Source organism: Takifugu flavidus, chromosome 14 (assembly GCF_003711565.1).
Source record: "Takifugu flavidus isolate HTHZ2018 chromosome 14, ASM371156v2, whole genome shotgun sequence".
NCBI classification, from domain to species: domain Eukaryota; kingdom Metazoa; phylum Chordata; class Actinopteri; order Tetraodontiformes; family Tetraodontidae; genus Takifugu; species Takifugu flavidus.
In genome coordinates this window covers 7,214,899-7,235,750 of record NC_079533.1, presented here as the reverse complement: position 1 = coordinate 7,235,750, position 20,852 = coordinate 7,214,899, and the positions used below count along the sequence as shown (strand labels likewise).

The 20,852-nt window shown below is 47.0% G+C and overlaps 2 protein-coding genes across 8 annotated transcripts; one reads left to right on the top strand and one right to left on the bottom strand.

Annotated features, from left to right (window-relative positions):
• Positions 1-48: 48 nt before the first annotated feature.
• On the top strand, positions 49-13,604 carry LOC130537675 (multidrug and toxin extrusion protein 1-like). 4 transcript variants are annotated; one of them, XM_057054636.1, is made up of 17 exons: positions 49-2,872; positions 4,052-4,249; positions 9,105-9,206; positions 9,293-9,361; positions 9,442-9,590; positions 9,673-9,715; positions 9,864-9,908; positions 10,128-10,225; positions 10,588-10,685; positions 10,778-10,891; positions 11,166-11,233; positions 11,318-11,426; positions 11,531-11,606; positions 11,681-11,976; positions 12,403-12,497; positions 12,638-12,730; positions 12,825-13,604. In XM_057054636.1, exons 2-17 carry the CDS (start codon positions 4,094-4,096, stop codon positions 13,155-13,157), a joined length of 1,944 nt encoding a protein of 647 aa, XP_056910616.1. In that variant the 5' UTR covers positions 49-2,872; positions 4,052-4,093; the 3' UTR covers positions 13,158-13,604. The 4 variants fall into 4 exon arrangements, with proteins under 4 accessions (XP_056910616.1, XP_056910615.1, XP_056910618.1 ...); XM_057054635.1 differs by lacking the exon at positions 49-2,872 and adding an exon at positions 3,670-3,829; XM_057054638.1 differs by lacking the exon at positions 49-2,872 and having other exon boundaries at positions 3,672-4,249; positions 10,654-10,685; positions 11,681-11,750; positions 11,844-11,976.
• A 497-nt stretch (positions 13,605-14,101) lies between these two features.
• Positions 14,102-20,655, bottom strand: LOC130537682 (multidrug and toxin extrusion protein 1-like). 4 transcript variants are annotated; one of them, XM_057054662.1, is made up of 16 exons: positions 20,240-20,652; positions 19,296-19,397; positions 19,138-19,206; positions 18,886-19,034; positions 18,737-18,779; positions 18,565-18,609; positions 18,308-18,405; positions 18,141-18,238; positions 17,561-17,742; positions 17,378-17,486; positions 17,122-17,197; positions 16,940-17,009; positions 16,726-16,858; positions 16,227-16,321; positions 15,846-16,084; positions 14,102-15,781 (listed from the first exon to the last, which is right to left on the bottom strand). In XM_057054662.1, exons 1-15 carry the CDS (start codon positions 20,474-20,476, stop codon positions 15,851-15,853), a joined length of 1,740 nt encoding a protein of 579 aa, XP_056910642.1. In that variant the 5' UTR covers positions 20,477-20,652; the 3' UTR covers positions 14,102-15,781; positions 15,846-15,850. The 4 variants fall into 4 exon arrangements, with proteins under 4 accessions (XP_056910642.1, XP_056910643.1, XP_056910641.1 ...); XM_057054663.1 differs by having other exon boundaries at positions 14,102-16,084; positions 18,308-18,387; positions 20,240-20,653; XM_057054661.1 differs by having other exon boundaries at positions 14,102-16,084; positions 20,240-20,650.
• Positions 20,656-20,852: the final 197 nt, after the last annotated feature.

Sequence of the window (20,852 nt, the reverse complement as noted above, 5' to 3'; positions counted from 1 at the left end):
CATCCATCCATCCATCCATCCATCCATCCATCCATCCATCCATCCATCCATCCTCTACCTCTTATCCGTGGTCGGGTCGCGGGGGCAGCAGCCTAAGAAGAGAAGCCCAGACTTCCCTCTCCCCAGCTACTTGCTCCAGCTCGTCCAGGGGGGATCCCCAGACTTTCCCAGACCAGTCGAGAGACATAGTCTCTCCAACGTGTCCTGGGTCTTCCCGGGAGCCTCCTGCCGGAGACATGCCCTGAACACCTCACCAGGGAGGCGTCCAGGGGGCATCCTAACTAGATGCCCAAGCCACCTCATCTGGCTCCTCTCAACGCGGAGGAGCAGCGGCTCTATTCCGAGCTCCTCCCGGATGGCAGAGCTTCTCACCCTATCTCTAAGGGAGAGCCCAGCCACCCTACGGAGGAAGCTGATTTTGGCCGCTTGTACCCGTGATCTTGTTCTTTCCGTCATGACACAAAGCTCATGACCATAGGTGAGGGTAGGAACGAAGATCGACCGATAAATCAAGAGCTTCACCTTTTAACTCAGCTCTTTCTTCACCACTACGGACCGGTGCAGAGTCCGCATTACTGCAGCACCAATCCGCCTGTTGATCTCCTGCTCCATTCTTCCCTCATTCATGAACAAGACCCGAGGTACTTGAACTCCTCCACTTGGGGCAGGATCTCCTCCTTGACCCGGAGAAGGGACTCCACCTTTTTCCGGTTGAGAACCATGGCCTTGGATTTGGAGGTGCTGATTTTCATCCCAGCCGCTTCACACGCGGTGGCGAACCGATCCAGTGATCGTTGGAGGTCACGGGCCGATGACGCCAACAGAACCACATCATCTCTGCAAAGGGCAGAGACCCGATCCTGAGGTCACCAAACCGGACCCCCTCAACACCATGACTGCACCTAGAAATTCTGTCCATAAAAGTCACGAACAGAATCGGTGACAAAGGGCAGCCCTGGCGGAGACCAACCCTCACCGGCAACGAGTTCGACTTCCTGCCAGCAATGCGGACCAAACTCTGACACCGATCATACAGGGAGCGGACGGCCCGTATCAGGGGGCTCGACACCTCATACTCTCGGAGAACCCCCCACAGGACCCCCCGAGGGACACAGTCGAATGCCTTCTCCAAGTCCACAAAACACATGTTGACTGGTTGGGCAAACTCCCATGCACCCTCGAAGACCCTGCTGAGGGTGTAGAGCTGGTCCACCGTTCCACATCCAGGACAAAAACCTCATTGTTCCTCCTGAATCCAAAGTTCGATTTTCCAGCGGACCCTCCTCTCCAGTACCCCTGAATAGACCTTACCAGGGAGGCTGAGGAGTGTGGTCCCCCTATAGTTGGAACACACCCTCCGGTCCCCCTTCTTAAATAGAGGGACTACCACCCCGGTCTGCTAATCCAGCGGCACCGCCCCCGATGTCCACGCGATGTTGCAGAGTTGAGTCAACCACGACAGCCCTACAACATGCAGAGCCTTAAGGAACTCCAGGCGGATCTCATCCACCACGGGGGCTTGCCACCGAGGAGTTTTTTGACTACCTCGGCAACTTCAGCCCCGGAGACATGAGAGCCTGTCCCCAGGTCCCCAGGCCCTGCTTCCTCACTGGAAGGCGTGTTGGTGGGTTTGAGGATGTCCTCGAAGTATTCCTTCCACCGATCCACAACATCCCGAGTTGAGGTCAGCAGCACACCATCACCACTATACACAGTGTTGACAGTGCACTGCTTCCCCTTCCTCAGACGCCGGATGGTGGTCCAGAAACTTTTCGAAGCCGTCCGAAAGTCGTTCTCCATGGCCTCACCGAACTCTTCCCATGCCCGGGTCTTTGCCTCGGCAACAGCCGTAGCTGTACTCCGCTTGGCCTGCCGGTACCTATCTGCTGCCTCAGGAGTCCCACAGGCCAGTAAGGCCCGATACGACTCCTTCTTCAGCCTGACGGCATCCCTCAACGCTGGTGTCCACCAGCGAGTTTGGGCATTGCCGCCACGACAGGCTGCCAGGTGTTCCCAGCAGACCCTCACAATATGTTTGGGTCGGCCGGGTCTGTCCGGCATCCTTCCCCACCATCGGCGCCAACTCACCACCAGGTGGTGATCAGTTGACAGCTCCCCCCCTCTCTTCACCCAAGAGAGGGGCCCTTAATCTCATGGTTTCATATCGCAACATGTCTATTTGATAAAATACTGGAGCTTTGACTGGTTCTGTCAGGTTTATTTGTTCATTTCTGAGCCCCTGAATATTTAAAACATTTATATTTACACTGAATTACAAAGCTCCTCGCAGTGAAAAGCCAGCAGACAGCAGGAATTCTCCTCATCGGACCAGTCAGTTATTCCATGTTGCTCCTGCTGTTAAACCACTGAGCTGCAGCTCTTGGGATCAGTTCTCAGATCTGGTTTGTAATTTAAACGACACGTGCTTGATATTAAAGCTACTTCCTTCATACATGACATATGTAAAATAATGTATCAAATGTATTTGGTCTCACTGTGGTGTTTGGATTGTAAGTAACAATAACTACAAATATATGCAGTGTTTTTAAACAATATATTTTATCATATGCAGCTTTAATAGAATAGAATAATGCTATGCTTTTGCTCATATTTAACTAGTTAAAAGAAGAAAATTGAATCTATTCATAGTGTTAATATTTTGTCCAAAGCTGCTTTTACCTCCCACCACATACACAGTGAGCATTATCATGTACTGCCACAGTTGGTAGAGGTTAAAGTTCACGGTGTTGCAATGTGCAGAGCTGAAATGATAAACTGGAAGTAGCAGGACTCACTCAGACAATCAGCTCCTCTGTCCCACCAAACACAAAAACTCTTTAGCTGGAATGTGTAACCTGAAGGTGACGTGAAGGTGAGTGTTGTCTAATGTTAAATGAAATGATTTAAGCTAACATATTTCCTGTTATCACTCATGTTGCAGCTTTTAATCTTTTTGTGTTGTGCACAGAACAGTTTTTTACTGTTAGTTTTATTGCTTAAGTCACCAAATTGTTTTTTTTTTTTAGTGTGTTGAGTGTAAAGTCCGTTTCCAAGTCTGACAATTGGGAAAAGTTTAGTGCAGGGCCTTTAACCTCGTGTGTGTGTGTGTGTGTGTGTGTGTGTGTTTGTGTGTGTATGAGTGTGTTTAGGGGAAGTGGGGTAAGTTTCTAAAACACCTGCAGAGCACTGTCAAGGTGCCCTTGAGCAATGTACCAGACCAAGAAATGCTCAACTAGGACCCTACAAAGAACTGGTGACTTGTCCCGGGGAGGACCCGTGCCTTTGCATATATTTCCTATAGTTTTTGCATATATTTCTAATGGCTTTTCATGTTTAGGCTATGCCTATATCACATTTTTTGAAAGGCATGTGCTTACAATTTACATAACAGAGTGCAATATGAATTTAAGTTGTAATTTACAATAGTGACCAGCGCTTTTTATGTGTGTTGGTACATTTACACAGGTGCGACACGGTCGAAATCATGTGCAGAATTTGATAGTAGCTACGAACAGATCTGAGCTACTAAAATGATGATGAATGCCAGATTGACGTAAATGTACGTAAATGTATCTATTAAAAAGCATTCAAATAAGTTTATCAAATTATTTCGATTCCTACCACATTTGTTTATTTTATATAGTCTCAGCGCCGATAGGGCAGTACCAACACCGTCCACCAGGGCGAAGGCTCACACATTTGGACTCACCGCTGTGGCGTGAGTGCCCAGTGTTTGTTTCACAGGTGTCAATAAAGCTTTTTTTGGACAAACCTCGAAGTCTCGGAAGGGCCAAACCATCGCGATAAGTGACGTAAACAAGGAAAAGAGGTTCAAATTCGTCTGGAATCACTCAGAGTGCTTGATCGAACTGTTTGTTTTAACTGTCCCTCTGTCACTCCACATTTTCTCCACTTTCCCTGACCACTAATCCGATTTCCTCCCCCTCTCTCCACCTCTCCCATCCCTCTCTTCTCCACCCCTCTCTCCATCCCTCTCTCCACCTCTCTCTCATCCCTCTCTCCATCTCTCACTTTCTCTGTATTACTTTAGAACTTAAATCATTTTAGTTGCCGGGATCCTGCAGATCTAGTGATGGATTCGGGGTCTGCTGCTGGGGAAAGCGATGCTAAGAAGGACAACAGTGAACAAGACGATGGAGATGCAACCAGTTCCAAACTTCTCTGTCGGTGGCTGCCCCCCATGTACAGAGAGGAGTTGTACCAAACCATGAAGCTCACAGGACCAATGGTGAGTCCAGGACGACACTGCTGGGGAACCTGTTGTCTACGGAAGAGCTAGTATATAGAATGGCAGTAGCAATAATGATTACAGGAATAATCGCTGTCTAATATATGATAACAGGCAGAAACTACACCCCGATCAAACTACACTGATCACCCCGGCTGGGTCGCCTGGGAAGAGCGGATTGAGGAAGCCAACGAAAGGAAACGTGCCAAGTATCAGGAGCTGGTGGAGGAGTGTAGGGGCAGGGGCTGGAGGACCTTCTACGAGCCCATAGAAGTTGGCTGTAGAGGCTTTGCAGGACGCTCCCTCTGTAAAGCCTTTGGCCGATTGGGAATCACAGGGACAGCCAAAAAGAGGGCCATTAAAGCTGCAAGTGAAGCTGCAGAGAAAGCCACGAGGTGGCTGTGGCTGAAAAGGGCAGATCTGTGGGTTGCTACTGGGACACAAGCCGGGTCTTGATCACCCCGGCTGGGTCGCCTGGGCGAGGGTGAATGATGTGAGACCCGAAACACCCTATGAACCCAGGATACATCACTGATGATGTGTCCCAGTGCATCCAGGAGATGTATCTTCTAAGTTTACGTCTGGCAGAGCCAGTGACCCCTAGGAAAGACTAGGTGACAATCAAGAACAGTTTGGTCAACTACTGGAAAGACAGTTGGCAGCTCTGAAAGACGGCACACGGGACAGTATGGGTTAGCACCCCAGCCTGTATCTTTCACGAGAAGGAACCCAAACAAGCTACGGAAAGCCCTACAGAGAAACACCCCCAGGAGATCCCGAGAGGGGGGGAGGATGAGATCTCCAATCGGACGGACCTAACGTTAATGACCCCTGCAATGGAAATGACGACGACAGTAACATGTATCTGCAGCAAGCTGTGCAAGAACCAGCGTGGCTTAAAGATCCATCAAGCCAGAATGAAATGTCTGGAGCGGGAGGTTGAGGTGCAACGCACAGGTCCTGGACCTGGTGAGACGCAGGAGGAGCCCGGACAGGAGGCAACCCACAGATCCCAGTCCCTCCACGTACCGGAGCCTCCCAACCCTAACAGAGTAGTTTAACAGCAGCGGATTAAGTGGCCCCCAGCAAATAGACGGAGTGAGTGGCTGCAGTTTGATGAGGATGTGTCCAACATCATCCAAGCCACAGCCAAAGGAGATGTTGACAGCAGACTCCAGGCGATAAGTACCATCATCGCCAGCTATGGCTCAGAAAGATTTGGACGGATCGAGAAGGGCAACACTGAGACCACCTCTTACACCATGAATCGCAGGTCCTTTAAGATACACCAACTGCGCAAGGAGCTGCGAACCCTCAAGAAACAGTTCAAGAGAGCTTCTGATGGGGACAAGCAAGCTTTGAAAGAGCTGTATAACATCCTGCGGAAGAAGTTGGAAACTCTCCGCAGAGCAGAGTGGCACAGGAGGCGCGGGAGAGAGAGAGCAAGGAAGCGAGCAGCCTTCATTGCCAATCCCTTCCGGTTTTCTAAACAGCTGCTAGGGACAAGTGGAGTGGCCGACTTGAGTGCTCAAGGGAGGAAGTGAATCGCTTCCTCCAAAACACCATGAGCGACCCACTGAGGGGTCAAGACCTAGGACCCAACAGAGCGCTCATCAGCCCTGCCCCACCATCAGCAGAGTTCAAGCTGGCAGAGCCTAGTTTGAAGGAGGTTGAAGAAGTCATCAAGGCAGCCCGTTCTGCATCCTCCCCGGGCCCCAGTGGTGTACCTTACCTCGTCTACAAGCGCTGTCCAGAAATTCTCCGGCATCTTTGGAAGGCCTTGAAAGTGATCTGGCGAAGGGGGAGAGTAGCCGACCAGTGGAGGTGTGCTGAGGGACTTTGGATACCCAAGGAGGAGGACTCGAAAAACATCAACCAGTTTCGGACTATCTCACTACTGAGTGTGGAAGGGAAGGTGTCTTTTAGCATCATCTCCCGAAGACTGACCGAGTTTCTCCTCAAGAACAACTACATCGACACTTCAGTGCAGAAGGGTGGGATCCCTGGAGTCCCCGGCTGTCTAGAGCACAATGGAGTAGTCACACAGCTCATCAGAGAGGCCCATGAGAGCAAAGGAGAACTAGCGGTTTTGTGGTTGGACCTGACTAACGCCTACGGGTCCATCCCACACAAGCTAGTTGAGCTTGCGCTACACCTACACCATGTTCCCAGTAAGATCAAGGACCTGATTCTGGATTACTATAATAACTTCAGGCTCAGGGTCACTTCAGGGTCAGTAACCTCAGACTGGCATCGCCTTGAGAAAGGAATAATAACAGGCTGTACCATCTCCGTCGTTCTCTTCGTACTGGCGATGAACATGGTGGTAAAGGCGGCTGAGGTGGAGTGCAGAGGGCCTCTATCCTGATCAGGTGTTCGACAGCCCCCCATAAGAGCCTACATGGACGACCTTACTGTCACAACAACATCAGTCCCAGGGTGTAGGTGCATCTTGCAGGGTTTGGAGAAACTCATCCTATGGGCCAGGATGAGTTTTAAGCCCACCAAGTCAAGGTCCATGGTACTGAAGAAGGGGAAAGTGGTGGACAAATTCCGATTCTCAATCTCAGGAACCGTAATTCCATCGATCACGGAGCAACCAGTCAAGAGCCTGGGAAAGCTCTTTGACTCCAGCCTGAAGGACACTGCTGCTATCCAGAAGTCTAAGGAAGAGCTTGGAGGGTGGCTCACTAAGGTGGACAAGTCTGGCCTGCCTGGTAGATTTAAAGCCTGGATCTACCAGTACTCCATCCTTCCCAGAGTCCTGTGGCCTCTCCTCGTGTATGCAGTCCCAGTAACAGTGGAATCCTTGGAAAGGAAGATCAGCAGCTTTCTGCGCAGATGGCTGGGTCTTCCTCGCAGCCTCAACAGCGCTGCACTGTACGGGACAAGTAACACCCTGCAGCTACCCTTCAGTGGGCTCACTGAAGAATTTAAGGTGGCACGCACAAGAGAAGCCCTACAGTACAGAGACTCCAGGGACTGCAAGGTGTCATCAGCCGGGATTGAGGTGAAGACAGGAAGGAAGTGGAAGGCAGAAAAGGCAGTGGATGTGGCTGAGTCACGCCTAAGGCAAAAGGCACTAATTGGGGCCGTGGCAACAGGAAGAACAGGCTTGGGCTACTTCCCAAAGACCCAAGTCAGCCATGCCCGGGGCAAAGAGAGAAACCACCTACTTCAACAGGAGGTCCGAGCAGGCGTGGAGGAAGAGCGAGTGGGTAGGGCAGTGGGACTCCGGCAGCAGGGGGCATGGACAAGGTGGGAGAGCGCGTTACAGCGCAAAGTTACCTGGTCAAACATCATGCAGGCAGACTTCCACCGCGTCCGGTTCCTTGTGGCGGCAGTCTACGATGCCCTCCCCAGCCCAGCAAACCTCCATGCGTGGGGAAAGAGTGAGACACCCACCTGTTCCCTTTGCTCCGGAAGAGGCTCCCTGGAACATCTCCTTAGCAGCTGCCCAAAGTCCCTGGCTGATGGTCGCTATCGCTGGCGCCACGACCAGGTACTCAAAGCAGTAGCTGAGAGCATAGCCTTGGCCATTAGCACCAGCAAACACCATCATGCTCCGAAGAAGGCAATCTCCTTCATAAAAGCTGGAGAGAGACCTCGTGCAGGCCCACAGATAACGACGGGACTCCTCCACACAGCTACTGATTGGCAACTGCACGTTGACCTGGGAAAACAACTGTTATTCCCCCAGCACATCTTAACAACATCTCTACGGCCAGACATGATCATCATCTCAGAGGCTTCGAAACACCTGATCATGCTGGAGCTTACAGTGCCCTGGGAAGAGCGGATTGAGGAAGCCAACGAAAGGAAACGTGCCAAGTATCAGGAGCTGGTGGAGGAGTGCAGGGGCAGGGGCTGGAGGACCTTCTACGAGCCCATAGAAGTTGGCTGTAGAGGCTTTGCAGGACGCTCCCTCTGTAAAGCCTTTGGCCGATTGGGAATCACAGGGACAGCCAAAAAGAGGGCCATTAAAGCTGCAAGTGAAGCTGCAGAGAAAGCCACGAGGTGGCTGTGGCTGAAAAGGGCAGATCTGTGGGTTGCTACTGGGACACAAGCCGGGTCTTGATCACCCCGGCTGGGTCGCCTGGGCGAGGGTGAATGATGTTGTGAGACCCGAAACACCCTATGAACCCAGGATACATCACTGATGATGTGTCCCAGTGCATCCAGGAGATGTATCTTCTAAGTTTAAGCAGAAGTGTATTGCTGCCAACCATACAAGAAGTGCTTTGCTCAGTATCATGTTATAACTAGAAACTATTACGTTATCTCGGAATGAGCTATGTTTTCACGTAATTTTCTACCGCTATCAAGTGAGGCGCATTTTCTGGCCAAATCAGCTGCTCATTGTTTTGGGATGCGCCGATAATTCTGGTATTACGGTAAAACGGCAACAGTGCTGGTTGCCGAGACAACTACTAACTACCAGTTTCTCTGATTAAGTTTGGGCTAATTATGTTTTGAGTACAACCTTGATTTCATGTCTTTTTTGCTTTGGAAAAAAGAACGTTATGATTTAACAACATCTTAAAATTATATGAAAGTTTCTCGTTCTAACATAATACTGAGCATTGACTTTTTTGTATGTGTGGTAGCAATACGCTTCCGTAGTTATCCACTTGTTATCCTATATTATACAGCTATTCCTTCTGTCGTCATTATTGCTTTTATCATATCATTATATATAATACGATATATATAATACTATGATTGTGAAAACGTCAGGTGGGACTAAATGCTGACCGACGGAGAAAGTGAGATGGACGGTACTTTAAAACCAAACCTGACCGATGCCTTTATCAATGACAGTCAGGAACCTTCTGATATCTTCTTCTTGTTACAGGCGATATCTCGGCTTCTGGAAATCTCCATAAAGTTTGTGACCAGCGTGTTCTGTGGTCACATTGGAAGTGCTCAGCTGGGTGGCTTTGCTCTTTTCTTCGCAGTACTGATATTCTTTACCTTTCTGTAAATTTATCTGAGGAGAATCAAACAGCAAAAGTTACCTGTTGTCACCTGATTTACTTCCAGGCCATGATTGTTACCACAGTTGCGATGGGCTTTGGACTTGTAAGGGCGTGCGACACCTTCATTTCCCAGGTGAGTTGAACCCATTTAACCCATTGAACTTCTGTAATGAGTTTGACTCAGTTCCTGTTGCTATCACTCACTATTGACAGACGTTTGGAGGTCAGAACATGAAACGTGTTGGAGTCATCGTCCAGAGGAGCTCGCTGATCCTGTTCCTGTTTTGTTTTCTCTGTTGGGCTGTTCTCCTCAACATTTCCAACATAATGCTCCTGTTGCACCAGGATGAGAAGTTAGTGAGGTAAATTGACATGAAACACTTAATTTATTGTTGCTTCAACCGTTTGTGACATTTGAATGTTCTCTGTTTGAAAACCCGCCAGAATTGCCAACGTTTACGTGGTTGCGTATCTACCAGCTATTCCGGTGAGGTCAATATTTTATGGCGCCAGTAATTGGTGCCATAAGAAAGCAAATGTCAAATATTCACATCTCCAAAGTAATCAATAAATGAATGACACAATCGGAGTTAAAAAAAAAAAAAAGGTGATCACTGATTCTGCTTATTACACAGGCAGTGCTGCTGCGTGAATTGCAGTCTTCCTACCTGCAAAACCAAGTAAGGGAACAGAGAGCTTCACCTGCCTGGAATATCAGCTCTGTTGACCAGTGATTCACTGAAAGGGATTTTTTTTTTACTGTAGCCAAAGTGTCCACATTAGCTGTTCTATGTCCAGTGCGTATGAATAAAGATGCACATTAGCATGTTAGTGTATTTAGAAATGAAAGTAAATGATAGTGGGGCTCTGACTAACTTCTATTTCTGTCTGTCTGCCAGGGGATCACTTTGCCTCAGATGTTCTGCTCCATGGCCACAAATGTATTTAATGTGATATCAAACTACGTTTTAATCTACAGCCTCCAGTTGGGCGGCACGTAAGTGTGTTCTCACATTGTGTATTTAATCACAGACAAATATATAACATCTAATCCTTAGGAAGAAAGAAAAAGAAAACTCTGCTAGCCTCCATTCCACGTCTCAAATCTTGATTGCTGTATGCAGTTTGAAAAGTTTTTTTTTGTAATGGTTGTGAAATATTCAAGAGATGTCATTTTAGATTTTAAGATGAGCTGTTTTATGAAATGAGATGTTTATTTTGTGGTCTGATCTGCTCCCCCCAGAGCACTCAGAGCACCGCTTCATTTACATTCATCAGTGCTGACGTACTTCCTAATGCAGCCGATCTTCAGAGCAACATGGATTCTCATTTATTGTAACGAGGCGTGTGTGTCTGCAGAGGTTCCGCGATCACAAACAGCCTCTCTGATATCGTCTCCTGTCTGCTGTTGTTTGGCTTCATAAGATGGAAAAAGCTCCATGTGGAGACGTGGGACGGTGAGTTAGAGGCAGCAACAGCAAAAGAATGTGAACTATTGAGGGTGGGCATCCAGAGCCGACTGTACGTTGATCTAAATCAAACTCCTCAGGCTGGTCCATGGAGTGTCTCCAAGAGTGGGGGGCCTACATGAAGCTGGCGGTTCCCTGTGCACTCGTGGTGTGCTTTGACTGGTGGATGTATGAGATTGTATCCCTCTTGGCTGGTTAGTGCTCTTTGTTTCTCATAATCATTGAAAAATACGAATCATTTCCTGTAGTTTTGTTTCAGTGTCGCTGTTTTAATTGAAGTTATTGCTGGCATCCAATGTAATTAGTTATGCTAAACATTACATAAATTCATACAATTTTTATCCTATTATGCTAAATTCAAGATATTTGGGTGATATAAAAGACACAGCATTAACCCTGTGGTCTTTAATTTGTGAAGGAGCTGTGAAAGCCTAAAACAGGCCTGAACTCTGACCTTTGTTTTACCAGGAGTGTTTGGAGAAGCTGTTCTTGCAGCTCAACATGTGCTGTATCAAATAGCACTTCTAACATCAATGGTATGAATCATTCATGATCATTATTTTTTAAATGCTAACATTTAATGCTACTACACACGTGTCTCTGCTGCTGGGTCCCTGCAGGTTCCGGTAGCCACCAGTGCAGCTGCTTGTGTACGTGTGGGGAATGCGCTGGGGGCCGGTGACACTGAGAGAGCTGTAGTCAGTGGAAAAGTGGCTCTGCTTTCCGCAGGTACTCTTGTTATTATTATTAGAAGTAGAAGAAGCAGCATCTTAGTTGTAAATCCAGAGTAGTTCAGTGTCAAACGTAGTAACACAACTGGGTTTTATCTAAAGGAACGGTTGCTGTGGTTCAGGGCATCATCATCGCTGTAATCAAGCCGTACGTCGGATACATATTCACCTCTGACCAGTGAGTTTCCAACAACCACATATCACTCCTCCATCATTCTCAAGCAACTGAATGATGATGCTTCTCCACTGCAGAAATATTGTGGCGACTGTCTCGCAGATCCTCACTCTCAACATCTTTGCAGGGTTCTTTGAAGCACTCCTGGTAAGTGGAGCAAATTATTTTATTTGGCCATTTTATGAACCAAACTGTGCTTTTTTGTCTCATTCCACATGGACTGATTGTGTATTCCTGCAGCTTGCCTCCACAGGGATCTGTCTGGGATCAGGACTGCAGGCAATAGTTGCCTTCGCCAACATGATCTGTTACTACGTCATCGGTCTGGCAGTGGGAGCATCTCTGATGTTTGTTGCACAGCTGAGTTTATTCGGTAAAGTTTTCTTTCATAATCTATCGCTGGATGTCTCACTATTGATGCACGACTCTCTGCAGCCCTCAGAAGCATCGGCCTCTTTACGCCGATCCTAAAGGGCTGGTGAACGTATCCATCCGCGTGAGCTAGTGCCACCTACCTTAAATATCTTGTGTGGATGGTACCACCCCAATAAATGCAAGGAATGGAAGAAAAGAGAGCCCTCAGTCCAGAGAGCATGGAGACTCTGGGCATGCATCCTGCTGACACACATGCACACGCATGCACAGTGACTCCAGATGTTAAGATGTTTGACGTGTTTCTAGCTTTTATGTTGTATTTTATTGTAATTTAACTATGCTATAAAGATACATTGCACAGTATTTTATCGTCTCCCCAGCATGAGCTGTCCTTCATTTAGGGTGTTTCTGTGTCTCCTGTCAGGTCTGTGGGTGGGTGTCTGGACTGGAATATTGCTGGAGTCGCTCTTCTTTCTTGGTTTGTTCTTCAAAATCGACTGGAAGAAAATCACCAAGAAGGTAATATTTTTATCATCGAGCATCAGCATCACTGAAAAATATGATCTACTTGGGTTAATTAGTCCTACTGGTTAACTGGAACAAACTACAAAAACACACCAGAATTTAAAAGCATCATTTTTCTTGTGCTGCATTTTTAGGCTCAGAAGCGAGCTGGAGTTCCAGCCGAGGGGGCTCCTGTGAGTGTAGCTCAGGGTGACGGGGTGGTGCCTGACTCTGACTGCCAAAACACAGTACGCACATGCAGAAAACAACCGATTGGTTCGTTATAATTGTGTCATTGTTGAGTCATTGAGGGTTTAACTTTTGTACCCTTGTATTGTGAAGGCCGACTGTGACAGTGTGGGAGTTCCTAAAGCTGAGGGATACACTCTGGTCAGCACCCAGGAGCTGAAAGTTTACCAGGAGGATGAAGGCAACAACGCAGACGCAGGCCCGCCTGACGGAGACGCCGAGCAGAGCAACACCGGCAGCCGACCCAACGCGCCGCTCTCTGTCCCTCAGCTGCTGTTGCGACGGGGGCTGGCTGTCTTGGTTGTAGTTCTCATTTTGGTTCTGGGAGTCGCTCTTCATGTTGCGTTCCCCGTACCTGAGCCCACTATCCTGTTACTGGCCAACGGTACCATGTCTGAGAATAAAACTCTGCCTCTACACCACTGAGTGTGTGGGACGTCGCTCTGACTCCCCCAACGCCGATGGGTAAATGTTGCCATCTAGTGGCTGACAACAGTCATGTTCCCAGGTGTCATCTGACCTGGTCTCGGTCCATAGGTGGAAACCACGGATCATATAGCTATCACTCCCAATATAACAGTACTGGTATGTGTAGTAATTAAACAAAAATAAGATATTTTAAAAGAAGAAACACTTGTGCTAATTAACGTTGAGACAATGTCTGGTATTACCACCTCCATTTTGGACATATGATATCTGTCCCTGGTTTGGTTGTCCAGTGTCTCTGGTCTACAACACTCAGAAGGTCCATCAGAAGTGGAGACGTGGAGTTAAAATAAGAGCTGCATTACCGGAAAATGTCTTGTGTAATGGACTCAATCTTAAAAAAATGTTTAAAAAAAAAAAAAAATAGATCAATCAATTAAAGCTAAATGAATTGATGCTGATGTTAATTCATAGATAATGCACCTGCAGGGTGTCAAATGTATTATTTACAGTTAAACTGTTTATTTCGATTATTTACAGTTACAGTTTGTCAGGTGACATAAGAAGCACTGCAGTAATGTAAATAATTGCCACAGATCTTTTATTCTGAAAAGGCTTGTTTGATTTCCAGATGCTTTTATTGTAAAGTTAAAAGGTGGAAGCTGCATCATTTTCTCCAGCATCTTCTCATTCCTGCTGGATCAGTTTGAACACAAGACCATAATCATTATAATGCAGGAGCTCAAGCTCATCAACGGGGCAAAATTCTAGAACTCATTTTCATTTTTGCCAATGTTCATAATTGCTTCAGTCACAATCAACAGGTTTTCTGTTGTCATTTCCAGAGTGTGCCTGATTAGGCTTCGTCCATCACCCTGTCAGGGACATCGTATGGACGGTGATTACACCTCTCATAAGGTTTCATCTTTAAAGGCTACTAAAAGTGGTATTTCATAACTGATCTGAGGCAGCAATTTATTCATGGTCGTTTACATACATACAGGAATTCTTCAGCGTGGAATTAGATGTTCATTGACAAAATGACTCCTTAAATTCATATGTAAAAATGATGTCATACGTAAGTGATTGATGTGATTGTTCTCTTTTATTCGAGACAAGAGGCTACGGCTGGTTTTGTTACATAACACCCACTTTAGTCTGGAGTACATGTTATGTAGCATGGTAATCACTGGCCGATTGTGTTTTAAATGAATGACATTATGTCATATTATGGAGCTGTTATGTCACTGACATAGCATAATCTAATCTAAGAGTTCCAGCGACCCCCTGGTGACGGGCTGCAGTATAACAGGACCTGATTTGCCCTTTAATGTGATGAGAAACTTCAGAAACATTTTATGGTTTAATGTAGCTGTGATCAATGAGATGTATATATGTCTGAATATTCGTCATTAACATTGACAGTGCCAGAGCACCTTCAGAGAACTGCTGAAGTACCGTTGAGCAAGGCACTGAACCACAAATGCTACATGGGGCTCTGGGATGTCCTGGCGACCCATCCAGGATGGGCCTGCCTTTGTCTGTGTGTGTGTGTGTGTGTGTGTGTACCCTCTCTGTGGCCACAAAAGGGAAAAAGAAGATGAAAAAAAGCGAACTATGCAAAAATAAAATATGCATTAAAGTCCAACCTTTGGAGAGCCAGTGTTACTGTTCATGTCGTGTTCCGCACAATAAGATGTTAACTGCAGTGTAGGAGCCACATTCTTCCTTCAGCTGCTGCCTCCTAGGTCACAAGTTCGTCAGTCGGTCGGCTCTGATGTAAAAGCTTCCTGTTAATGATGCCACAGCGTGTCACTGATTGCAGCCTCCGGAGGGAAACGGGCCCAGATTACAGTCTCCCTGAGGAGCCCGTGGCAGCGTCTTCACTGATGAGCAAGTCTGAAGCTCAGACAGCGGCGCAACCACAAATCAAGCCTCGTCTGCATATTAAATAATGAGGTGTTGATATTAAAGTTTGTGGACAGCACACTGGTGGAAGCTTTTATCGTTTCCTCTGAATTCATCTTGGAGGTCACGGAAAAAATTAAGGAAATCCTGCCTGTTTTTACCTGCTTTGTTCAGCGTCTTATTACAAAAATGCAGCCTTTATTTTTGGGCAGGCTGACTGAAGGTGGCCAGCAGCTCTCACAGTACACAGGCGGCTTATTGCTGCAGAAGGAGCTGCAGAGAACTCATTACTGTCAAATTTGGCAAAACAGATCAAAGGGCTGGGGGAAAAAAGCATCTTCTCTATCTTTGATGGAGGCGACACACATCCACAGACACCTGCTGCCACCTAAACATAACTCTTAATTGTCATTTCTAATTCCAGAATATTAACATTGCTGCTTTAACTAGAACAGATTGTTGTGGGTCTTAATTGGAGCCGTTGTCACGCAGCAGGTTTTTAGATGTGGATAAGAATTTCAGCCACGCTCCTGTTGGTTGCATCATTAATAAGATCAATGAACCATATCAACTAAATTAAAGCAACAAGTGTAAAGTTGTAACGTCGTCCTCTGCCCCCTGGTGTTTGGCGGTGGTAAAAGCAGTGGCTGCGCCTCCATCGCTCCCTTAGACCTTCCAAATGACGCCTCCAGTGTGGGAATAATCCTCCTGAAAGGCTGTAAAAACAGCATAAGCATCAACTTCAGCTCATCGTCGTCCCACGGTGTGGTGGTGGGTTACGTTTCCTAGGCGTGGAGCAGCTCAGCGATGGAGACTGCAGTGGCGAGGATGATGATCATGAGCACCAGGGAGAGGCCGCGTCGCACCAGCAGCTGCCTGACCGTCAGTGCCGCAGACATCTGCTGACCTGCGTCGGCTGCTTCCTGCATCCCCTCCACTGACCACGGAGGACTGATTCCACTGCTCTTTTTAACATCCTTATTCTCGCTGGCTGTAGGGACTCCTGCCCTCTCCAGTGCCTGTGGGGGTAAAGGAGCATTTTTGCCCCATTTAAATACCAGCCTGGCTACGATGTTGTTTCATCGCTGCCCTGGAACACAGTTACTGTAATGTTATCTAATTTATTAAAGCCAAACGCAGTCATTTGCTGAGTTTTCCCACCTCTTCTGTGATTTTCTTCCAGTTTAGTTTATACAAAAACCCTGTGAAAAACACAGCTTGCACACTGACAGAAATTAAGAAGCCAATCCACAGCCCTGCAACAGGAAATGAAAAAGCCATTAGTTTGAGGGTAAATAATGGACGGTCGAGCGTATCCATGTATATGTTCTGTACAGTAAATGTCAGCATATATACATTGACTTGATTACTGGGCCATAAATAATTAGCTTCTTCTACTTCAATAAAACCAGAATTTTCTGGCTTTATTGTCAGAGAGAGGTCTGATATAGCAAAGGTCTACAGCAAAGGTCATCAATCCAGTCCTATCAGGCCCAGCCGGGTTTTCTGTCCTACCAGATCGACAGTTGTTTTCACAAATAAAACTGGGATGGATCCCAGGTGAAAGCAGGTGTCCACCTGGTGGGACAGAAAACCTGGCAGGATTTGGTGACCACCCCTCTACAGTGTGTTGTGGGTGAAAAAGAACAGTGTGGCTCACCTACGATGCCCATTTTGACAGGGAACATTAGAGATGCCCCGATGGGAAGCCCAATAACATAGAAACCCACCAGGTTACACACGGCACCGACCGTTTGCTTCCCGGCCCCCCTGACAATACCTCCCGTAACAGCCTGGGTGGAGGGTTAGAACAAAAATAAAGTTAGACAAAGAAAAGAAAGTTCAGCAGAAGGAATAAGTGACTGGACACTGACCGCAAAGGCCTCTGCAATGTGGATTAAACCGTACATCTTCATGACAGCTTCCACCCGCCGTAAAATCTCCCTGCGTGCAAAAAAAATCACTTTCCAGGGTGAGTTTTGTCGAGGTTAACACGAAATGAGGCGACGCATCGTGTGAGTGTCAGCGCTGTTGACCTAAAAACAACAAAACTCACTTGTCCGCAGTGAAAATGTAACCTATCACATCTTTAGTGGCGAAAAGACACACTGCAACCAGACAGGAGGCTGCGACTGGACCGAGGGTGAGAAACAGAAACTGTTATTACAACGTGGTTGGAAGATTCAGAGGGACAAAAACTTAATTCGCTTCATTCAACTTTATTTATATTGCAGTTATAATCTAGCTTTTTCCTCAGAAACTCAGGGTCTGACCCCCAAAACGAGTGGGGAGTGACAGTGTTGGGTCCATACGTGTAAAGATGAGGGAGACCTTGCTGGACAGCTTGGCTCGCTCGGTGTTCCCAGCGCCGAGCGCGTTTCCGACCCGTACGCTTGCAGCAACAGAGAAGCCTATGGGAATCTGCAGGGCGAGAAGAAAGTGGCTCAGCAGAGCGTAAGCCCCCCCATCGGGGTTCTCCGAGGAGATGGAGTTACCACGTATGCCGTCGCGGCCAGCTCATACATGACGGACTGAGCGGCCAGCTCCACCTCGCTGATGATGCCAGCCAGGAAGCCTGCGATCTCATAGAGCCACCACTCCAGGCAGTGCATCAGCATGCTGGGGACGGCCAGCTTGAGGAAAGGGCCCCACTCCTGCATGCACTCTCTGGACCAGCCTTCAGCAGGAGGCAGGAGGTGTCAGAGTGAATAGCTGGAGCTTAATTGGATTATTACACAGTAATGTGCCTCCTCTTCACAACTCTTCTCCTTGATTTTGTCACATCTGCATGCACAGATTCACCTCAACTGAAAAGCAATTAGCGACCCCTCCCTCACCAAAAGCCTGCTAATGGTATACGGCAAATGGCGCAGAGGGGCCCATCAAACCAGCTTGATTCGCTAAGTCCCCACAGCTGCGTTAGCATGAACTGACAGCACCTAATTTAGCAAGTTAGTGAGATAATGTTACCAAATTAGAGTCTTCAGGTCTAACTGACACAGAAGGGAACGATTGCTGAGGTGAAAGCACGCAAAAGTGTTTTTTGCTACAGCAATAGCTTAAGCTTAAATTTACCCTCCCAGGTAGCTTTGTGCAGTCCTCTGAAGCGGATGTAGCCAAACAAGAATATGGCCAAGGAATACTGAGCGATGGCGTTGGCGCCTGCAGAGCCACTTCGGTGGAAACAAGAACGCTCAGTCAAAAAGCCACGATGAAACCTTATTATTCATAATAGTACTCACGCAACACCCAGATCCAGAAGATGGAGGAAGATGTAGTTAATGATGGCATTTATCACGTTCCCCACAGCTCCTGATATCACCTGAGGCCACATAATACCCTGTGAGCAGAAACAAGCCGGCAAAATTTCACTGCCTCCCGACGTCTCTTACTTTTTCGCGCCGCACGCTGCTCTCTAACGCAAAATGATCTCATTAGCAACAAAACTTTCAGTCATTATTTTGCTTCACACCAGTGGCTTTGCAGTCATTAAATGCACCTGATTCTGAAGATACCTCCCCTGCAGCTGGTACATGAAGGCCGCCTGCAGAAGCAGACACAGGGCGATGAATGGGGGTTAATTAGATCGGCAGTGTGACGCAGACACCGTTGAACGAGGACGGAGGACATGAAATGTCACTCTGCAGAACTTTAGAGGAGGCTGAACTCACAGGCAGGGCGGGCATGAAGATCTTCACGTACAGCTGGGAGAGTCTTTATGTTGGCAAATAAAAGGGAGAATTGCAAATAATACTGAATGGGTTGATTGACGGGTAATGAGCCGCCGGATGTCACGGGCTGTGATGCAGAAAGGGTTCACCTTGCAACCTCTGGACTCTGCCTGACAGCCAGTAGGATGGACTGAGTGTTAATGAGCAGCGCCCAGCAGGGGAAACAGGCTAAAAGCAGAATCAGAACTGCCCTCTGGAGTATGACTCCTACATTCTTAAGGTTGCCACTTCCATACGTCTGCAACAGAAAAGAAGGAGATAAAATGCTCACCTGTGAGGAGACGTATAAACAACGATGCACCTTAACACATAAATATGCATGAAGGAGATGAATCAAACACCTGAGATATAAGCGTGTCACAGGCTGATCCCAAACCAGAGCCGATTGAAATGCCGGTGACGTTTATTACCTGCAATGTATAAGTCAGTGATTTTAACGTGGCACAGTACATCAAAGCATCAAAGCAGAATTGTGAATGGAAGCGGAAATGACCCCTACCGCTATTGCTAACGCCACCGCCGCCAGCTCTGTTTTACCCATGTGTCCGCAAAACACCAAACTGGTGAACCCAATCAGGAAGCTCATGGACTGGGACATAAACTGGGAAACAAAAATGCTGGTGAGACCACAGAAAAGTGCTGCTTAGCATAAGGGAAATTTGCCCCCCACTGAACGCAGTAGCTGACTGAAATATAAAACCTTTTAAAAGCCCCCGAAGGAGGAAATGGTTGATTTGTGCTCTGGCAGGCTGCACGTCTTCCTCTGTGTTCCTGTGTGTTTACGCCCTGCAGTCGAAGCTGTCGCAGGGGTTTGATGCATATTCACATCACTTGTGTTTGATACTGCAGTGTTTTCAGCTGAATTCTGAATTCTATAGTGCCGGCCGGGGGGCTGTGATACACAGAGGCCCCCCGCAATGATTACTGAACCGCGTGGATATTTTACATTTATTTAAACGTTGTAGGTTTTTCCATTTTTTACCTAATATTGCATTTGTTTCCACATGCACTTATTTGGTGAGTCATTTTCATTTCATTGTACGAACAGAACTTTCCAAATACAGTAATTTATGATGTGAAAGGTGCATTTATATAGCCTTAAATAGTTTTATCCTAATTATCCTTCCTAAAGAAAATATAACACACTTCTAAATTCAACCTGGAATTTAGTTTGAATTACTGATATCTAATGTACATTTCTAGAGAAATAAAATACAACCAATTAGATGTGACAGCTATTATGGTTTGGTGCTTCTCCAGAAGAATGTTCTAAAAATGTATTTTTCAAATATAATAATCCCTTAAGTGTAAATGACAATTCCTGTTCTAAAACCAACAAGTTAAGCAGCACTGGAATGATTCGTGGACAATCCTAGCTGCTTGTAATAATCTACAATCTTCGCTCCCAACCTGTGCAGCTCTTCATTCTGAACAGCGTCTTACCACGGGTCCCGACAGTTTTAAAAAATCAATGGTTTCACTCTTGTAATCCTCGGGTGCGGCGGGCGTGAGCCTTCTTTGCAGCCAGGATCTGCAGCATGAGTCAACGCTGCGAGCTGATTCATCGCTCTCAGACTCTTCATTTACACCTCTGCCAGAGTTTTCTGATGCGGAATCTTTCATATCGGAATGAGGTTGGGCAGAAAACAGAAGCCAGACCCAACATTCACTCCTTTTCATTCCCTTGGGGCAGAGACGAGAAGGCTGGACGTAATCAATAACCAGTTACCCTCCTAATAATCAATAACCAAGGGAAGGTCGTCACTCTCTGGGAGGGGACGGATTTAAACAGTGTACAGTGTTGATTAAAGTCAGGTTTCAACGTGAACTCGTCAACAAAAGGTCCAAATGGAAAAGACATGCTTTTCTGTGTGTGTGTGTGTGTGTGTGTGTGTGTGTGTGTGTGTGTGTGTGTGTGTTTAGAGACAGTATTATGGTGAGGTGGTTATATAAACAAGCTGGCTCCAGCCAACAGATTGGTGCCTTATTGAAACTTTGGTCACTGTTTACTAAAGTTAGTGAGGGTTTTGTGGATGACAAAGGTCACCTGACTCAA

Coding starts and splice junctions, on each gene's coding strand:
- LOC130537682 (XM_057054662.1), bottom strand. CDS start 20,476: ATGAAAAGGAGTGAATGTTGGGTCTGGCTTCTGTTTTCTGCCCAACCT. Junction 18,780..18,885: donor CAGAGTCCAGAGGTTGCAAG/GTGAACCCTTTC, acceptor GCCAACATAAAG/ACTCTCCCAGCTGTACGTGA. Junction 18,610..18,736: donor TCTTCATGCCCGCCCTGCCT/GTGAGTTCAGCC, acceptor CTGCTTCTGCAG/GCGGCCTTCATGTACCAGCT.
- LOC130537675 (XM_057054636.1), top strand. CDS start 4,094: ATGGATTCGGGGTCTGCTGCTGGGGAAAGCGATGCTAAGAAGGACAAC. Junction 9,716..9,863: donor CGTATCTACCAGCTATTCCG/GTGAGGTCAATA, acceptor CTTATTACACAG/GCAGTGCTGCTGCGTGAATT. Junction 11,427..11,530: donor AGTGGCTCTGCTTTCCGCAG/GTACTCTTGTTA, acceptor TTTTATCTAAAG/GAACGGTTGCTGTGGTTCAG.